Genomic DNA, 6716 nt, shown 5'->3' on the forward strand with positions numbered 1-6716 from the left:
CCTTTTACCTGTATTCCATTGTATCCCATATTCCCATCAGTGTCACCAGCTCAATCTCCCTCCCCTCAGCCCTATTTTATGTTTTCCTGCCCAGTGGAGCTCCTGCTCATCAGACAAGCTACTGCTCTGTTCTCCTGGGGCCATTTCTGCCCCCTGTGCAGCCCGGGCCCTTGCTGGAGGGGATTCCTTCACACCCAAAGTGCTCCCCCTTGAATGGTGTCCGTGTACCTGCTGCTGAGGACAGGCAGAGCGAGCAGTGCCCTGTGATCTCTCTGAGCCCTGTCCCAGTGCTAGTGCTGCTGGCAGCAGGCTGGAGTGCTTTGTGACAAAGCTCTGCTGCTCCCAGCTCAGCTGCTCCAATTCTCCCCTGCCCATCCCAGGGTGGGAGTTTATGCTGCACTCCAGATGCTGCAAGAAATTGCCTTGCTCAGAATGGTCTCTTGACTTGTTTGAATGGGGCCTTGAAAGCTTTGGCTCTCCATAAAATGCTCCCTCTCACCAGCAAAGACCTGAATTAGGTCCTCTGAATACCTGATTTAAGAAAACACTTTTTATTTGCAGCTTCCCAGTAGAAGAGACTTAAAACTAATTAAATTCAGCTCCTCTCAGGTCTCAGAGGAGAAGGAAGATGCCTAATGTGTTTATCTCCATCATTGCTCCACGCAAGAAATCCTCTGGGCTGCAGCTTGGATGGGTTTTGTAATTGTTCCTTAGATTAGTGCCGGATCCAGAGTGTTTCTGTCACTTGCTGGGTAAACATTGTCCCAGCTGTCAGTCCCACAGCCCCGCTGGCAGTGACAGCATCGTTCCCTGGGTTTAGCTGTCCCACACACAGCCCCACAGGCTGGCAGCAGCTCCCTGGGGGAATGCCAAAGCAGCTCCTGCTATCCCCGACAGAGCCTCATCCCTAGCTGCAGAAACAGTTATCAAAAACCATCACTGCTCAGGTGATGTGGGAGACCAGCAAGCAGCTTTTCTGATTTTCCTTGTGAACAGAGCACAAAGGAACAGTTTCTGTAAGCGGGGAAGAGTTAAATTAATCCCTGGGTTACTGTCACACTGTTTTGACAGTCACTGCTCAATAGACTCTGGCAGGTTAAAGGAGTTAATTTGGGGATCTCCTCATGCCACCAGAATATGCCTCTCCTCATGCCACCTGTGTGACAGAATACTCAATGTGTCCCAGCAGCAATTTGCTCACTAAAAGAAACTATTTCTGATATTTTTCCTTCTGTGCGAAAATAAATCAATTTTCTTTCAGCACAAGGCACAGGTCAGTGTCCCAGCTATGGGTGCAGGAGAAAAATCCTGACTTCTGCACTTCCTCCTCTGTCCCTGAGCTACTCAGGGCTTCTTCCATTCTTCTCAGAAGGAAATCTGCCCCACATCCTTAGATTTTCACAGTTATCAGCACTTCCACCACACTCAGAGGTTTGGGTGGCTTTTTTATTGTTATTTGGTTGGTTTTGCAAAGTATTAATAAAATGCCTTGTCCTCAGTGGTAGCCCAGCAGCAGAAGCAACAGATTGATAAATCCTGACTAGAACTCTTTTTTTTTTTCGTTGTTTCTACTTCATTTTATGCTATTTATTTATTTATTTGTTTGTTTGTTTGTTTTTTCATTCTGAGTCTGTAATTCTCCTAAAGCTTAGCACAGACCTCTGCATGGGAGTGTAAGGAAGGATTTGGGAGCTTCATGACTAAGCTTTAGCAGCTGCTGACATGACCGAAGGGCGCAGAGAAAGAGTCCCACATCACAGAGAGAGCAGAACCTAGTCTGTTTTTAAAGGATGACATTTCCTTTTACATGCCATGGCCGGCAGCATTTTGACGCTGCCAGAAAGAGAAAGTTAAGCTGTCTGAAAGCAAAATGTTAAATTCATCATGAAGTTGTAAAAGAGATTGATCTGTGCCCACTCTGCTCTGGTTCTGGGCAGACCTCAGCAGTGGACTGACCAGCATGGGAAAAAAGGGGATTTTAAAGCAATTCAGTCTGGCCACCTGAATATGAGACAAAAGATCAGTATATTTCCCTTTTTAATCCAATTTTAATATCAACACCCCCTTTTTGAAGGCTGCTTTGCAGGTGCTCCTCAGAGGACTTGGGCTCAGAGGTCTTGGGGCGTGTTCCTTGTCCATGGCTTTCCTATAAACCCCACACCCTTCTGGCTGAGGCTGTGCACCACTTTTCCTAAGAATACCTTGGAGTCTTCCTGATAATAATTATTTTAAAATTCAAAGCAGTTGGAAGTGGAGCCATTGGGCACTCTACAGATCAGATATTAAAACCTCCCCACAATATGTTCTGTGTATCTGTCTGCACATGCAAAATGAACTTCAGGGGGGTGTTTTGTGGAGATGAATGTGAAAGGCGTTGTGGTTATTGCACAGTCTGAGTAATGGGAATCCCTTTGGAAAATTAAAGTACCAGCCTATTAACAAGGCAGTAAAATGCACTCTTTCACCTGCAGAAATCATCCCTGTCTGCGCTCTGCAGAGAGCAATGGCTGGGATTTAATACAACACATTAGGAAGCTAGTGAGAAACGCAGGGAAGGAAAATACAAATAAAACTGATCCGTCCTACAAAGGGTTAATAGTACCCTAGTTACCACGAAGCTCTGGATTCACTTTGTAATCCAGACTTTAAAACCAGTTAAAGCTGAGACCACAGACTCAGAGCCTTTGGGTTCATTAGTTTGGGGATGAGCGGTGCTGCTCTCCAGGAAAGCTTGGAGCACACAGGAAGGGTCGGGAGCATACCTGCTCCTCCTGCTGCTCCAGGGGGAAGGAGCGCTGGGTTCACCGGTTTACATCCACAAAGGGAGGGTATTTAAATGACAATTGCAGCAGCAGAGGCCTGCCCACCACGGCTGCCTTTTGAAAGGACAGCATGCACCGCCCTGGCTGCGCCCATTGACTCAGGGCAGCGGCACCAATTAACGGGAGTTTAATTGACCTCGGAATCGTAGATGAACAAAAATGAAGCACCTCAGGGAAGGAGAATGTTGGGCTGTGGATCTGGGATCTCAGCTGTGTGGAGCCCAGCCCACAGCTCGAGATGGCACACACAGGACCCAAAATTCACCCCCACACTGAGCACAGGAGCTCGCTGCAGACCCAGTCACACACTTTATTTATTTATAAGGTTAAAGCTTAAAGCTTTGTTTCCCCCTGCTGCCATCACTCGATTTTATATATAAATCATCTATTCATGTATATTTGCACAGAACAATTCTTGTGGCGTTTTTTTGCAAAGCCAGATACTTCCACTTAAAGGCTACTTATGTTTCTTTCTGTTATACATAATTATTCCAGCTGTGAATTTTAAAATATGTTTCCACTTACCCCAGATGTCTTTGTTAATGTTGTGATGGTGGGAAGAATGAAGATCTCTTCTTTCTTTCCAAGCCATTCATCTCTCTTATTCTTGTGGTAATTATCTCCTTTCTTCACACCACGGTATTTGAAAAGATTCTTTCCAAAGAAAAGAAGAAGATTGAGGCCTGTGCTATATTTGAGAAATGTCCGTTCATTTCATGAGGGAAAAATAACTAAACCACAAAGAAACCTTGAAAAAACCCTTCTTTGTTTCCTCCAGCATGCTCATGGTCCTTTTGTGACTAAAGTATATGGTGTTTAAAACAAGATCTTTTCTTTTGTAAGGCCAGGGTCAACCGAGAAAGGGTAAGTTTTGTGACGAAGCCACCAAAACCTGGCGGACGCGCCTGTGGGGAATTTCAGAAACGTCCATCAACGTCTTTAGTTGAGCCAAAGTTACATGAAAGTCACTGGAAGATGAGTTAGGCAAAAACCCCTGCAGTCACCTGTTGTGTCCAGGGATTTTTTCCCAGCTGGATCTTCTGAGGCCAAGCCTTGGCCTCACCTGAGGGCTCCATGAGGGCCCGGGCCGACCGCTGAGGGCTCCGTGAGGGCCCAGGCTGAGCTCTGCCCTCACCTGAGGGTTCCGCAATGGCCCAGGCTGCCCTCACCATGAGGGTTCCGGGCTGAGCTCGCCCTGAGCTCAGGCTGCCTGCCCTCACCTGAGGGTTCGATGGCCCAGGCTGAGCTCTCCCTCACCTGAGGGCCCATGCCCAGGCTGGCTCTGCCTCACCTGAGGGTTCATGGCCCAGTGGCTCTGCCCTCCCGCCCACCCCCTATGCCAGGCTGAGCTCTGCCCTCACCTGAGGGTTCTGAGCTCTGCCCTCACTGGGGCTCCTGGCCCGCTGAGCTGCCCTCACCTGAGGGCTCCGGCCCGTGGCCCCTCACCTGGGGTTCTGCGGCTGAGCTCCCTCACCTGAGCTCTGCCCTCACCTGAGGGTTCCGCAATGGCCCAGGCTGAGCTCTGCCCTCACCTGAGGGCTCCATGAGGGCCCGGGCCGAGTGCTGAGGGCTCCGTGAGGGCCCAGGTTGAGCTCTGCCCTCACCTGAGGGCTCCGTGAGGGCCCCAGTTGAGTTCTGCCCTCACCTGAGGGCTCCGTGAGGGCCCCCGCTAGGGCCCGTAGGCCCGTTGAGTTCTGCCCTCACCTGAGGGCTCCGTGAGGGCCCGGGCCAAGCGCTGAGGGCTCTGTGAGGGCCCAGGTTGAGTTTTGCCCTCACCTGAGGGCTCTGCAATGGCCCAGGTTGAGCACTGCCCTCACCTGAGGGCTCTGCAATGGCCCAGGTTGAGCACTGCCCTCACCTGAGGGCTCCACCAGGGCCAGGCCCAGCTCTGGCCAGGCTCTCCCTGTGGGAAGCGTTTAATTCCATCCCCTCTCCCCACAGTGTCTTTCTTTCAACGCCATCATGGAGGAGCTGGGCATTTCCCTCAAGCACCAGAAGAAGCTGAAGAAGAGGTCGAGGACGAAGGGGAAGTCGTCCTTCCCGAGCATCCTGACGTGCCAGCAGCGGCGCACGCTGAGGAAGGAGACCATGGCGTGAGCCAGGACAGAGCCAGCCTGCCCGAGGGGACGCCAGCTCCCGCTCCTCAGAGGCTCCCCGTGGCTCCTTCTTTTAACCTAGAGGTACAGCAGCTGAAGTGCTCGCCTAGACTGATGTACTACCGATCCTCCAGGAGGGGTCTGGCTCTTCCTCTGGGCTGGATTTCTCTGCTCACCTGGTCTGCATCTCCATCACCTCCCCGTGCATCGCTGTATGTGCTTTCTAAATAAATAAATAAACAACTGACAGGGTTCTTTTTTCCAAGAATCTGGGAGTGAAACTTTTCTTTTCCCTGACTGCAGTGACCTCCTCCCTGTATCCCAATAAGTCCCATTTCCAGACAAGGCTGGTTAGAGGTTAGGGAAGCCAGTGTCCTCATTGGGCTGATAGGACAAGGGGGAATGAACTTCCCACTGCCAGAGGGCAGGGATGGATGGGATACTGGGAAAGAATTCCTCCCTGTGGGGGGGGGATGCCCTGGCACAGGGTCCCTGGAATTATCTAAGGCCAGCTTGGATGGAGGCTTGGAGCTGCCTGGTCTTTTTCCTCCCAATAAAGCAGCATCTTCTGAAAAGGTAATGTCCAGAGGAAGGAAAGTGGGCTGCCTAACAAGCAAACAGGCAGAAATACTGCTAGCAAGGTTCTCCTAAAGCACAACCCCTGTGCAGGTCAGTGGTTCGTGCTCTCCTAATTGCCAGAGCAGTAATTTTAACGGGCTACCGGCTCCAAATGAAAAGGGAGGCCTGGCCCCCGGAGGAGTGATGTGTTTAGCAGTTAATCTCTGTAATCACAAGGGCTCCTAACTGCTAGTCCGGCATTCTGCTGTGCAGCAGGGATTGCCTGGAGATGAATGCCCTGCTCGGAGGCACAGCCTGGGCTCTGCTTGGGGCACAGCGATGGCCCAGCAGCTCCATCGCACAAACCCTGGCAGGAATCCCACACCCACAGGGGCTGGGGCTGCCCCTCACCTCCCACTGACACCACACACACCCTGAACCTGCCCCCCTGCAAGAATGACGGAATGCAGAGGCTCTGCTGCTTCAGAGGCGCAAGGACCAAGTGCACACCTGTGTGACACAGGCTCCTCTTGTCATGGATGTCACCACAGGCAATCCCCAGCCAGGACACCTTTCTGTCAGACACACTTGTTTCCTGTTTCCCTTTCAGAATGAACAGAAAATTACTACTTTTTTAAAAATTCAACCCCAGGTTCATGACTGATTAGATAATCTTTCCCTGCTGATTAAATCACTCTGAGCATCCCTAGGGGATGCTCTGAGGCTCGAGGACATCTTTTCCAGCATGCTGTCACTGTCCCCACTTTTCCCAAATGATCAGCTCCCTTTCTCCAGACAGAAATGCCATCCCAGCCAGAGACTGAGCCCTGCAAGGGGATCTTTGCTCTCCTCTAGACCCCAAAGTTATCTCCTCATTTCAGTGCATACCTGGAGCTCAGGGGCTGCAATCCTTTCAGCAGGCCCAGTGCTATAAAGCCGAGTATAACATTTATCTGACTATGGAATTAAAGACAGCGAACTTGCCCAGCTATGGATAGCTAAATTCCCTTTTCCTTTTCTCCTCTTACCACGCAAAGTGCCCATACCTCCAGCCCCCTGCCCAGAGCTGCTCTGTGCACCCAGAGCTGGTATTTCAAGGGTCAAGGCTTGCTCAGGTAGGAAGAAAAATTAACTGGGAGACCATCCCTGTCAGCAGCACTTGGTGACAGCTGGCATTATCAAAATAAAATTGCTTTAAATAAATTCCTAAGCAGCGTGACCTATTTGCCACTTCATTATC

At 50.6% G+C, this 6716-nt stretch overlaps 1 protein-coding gene across 3 annotated transcripts in view; it reads left to right on the forward strand.

Annotated features, from left to right (window-relative positions):
- Positions 1-5163, forward strand: part of GRIK1 (glutamate ionotropic receptor kainate type subunit 1) — a 97870-nt gene extending 92707 nt beyond the window's left edge. For 2 of the 3 annotated variants that reach the window (XM_030948099.1, XM_030948114.1), the window contains one exon: positions 4764-5163. In XM_030948099.1, the coding sequence (XP_030803959.1) occupies positions 4764-4919 (156 nt within the window). In that variant the 3' untranslated portion in view covers positions 4920-5163. The remainder of the gene's footprint in view (positions 1-4763) is intronic. The other variant, XM_030948107.1, reaches the window with a different exon arrangement.
- The last annotated feature ends 1553 nt before the right edge of the window (positions 5164-6716 follow it).

Source organism: Camarhynchus parvulus, chromosome 1, assembly GCF_901933205.1.
Source record: "Camarhynchus parvulus chromosome 1, STF_HiC, whole genome shotgun sequence".
Taxonomy (NCBI): domain Eukaryota; kingdom Metazoa; phylum Chordata; class Aves; order Passeriformes; family Thraupidae; genus Camarhynchus; species Camarhynchus parvulus.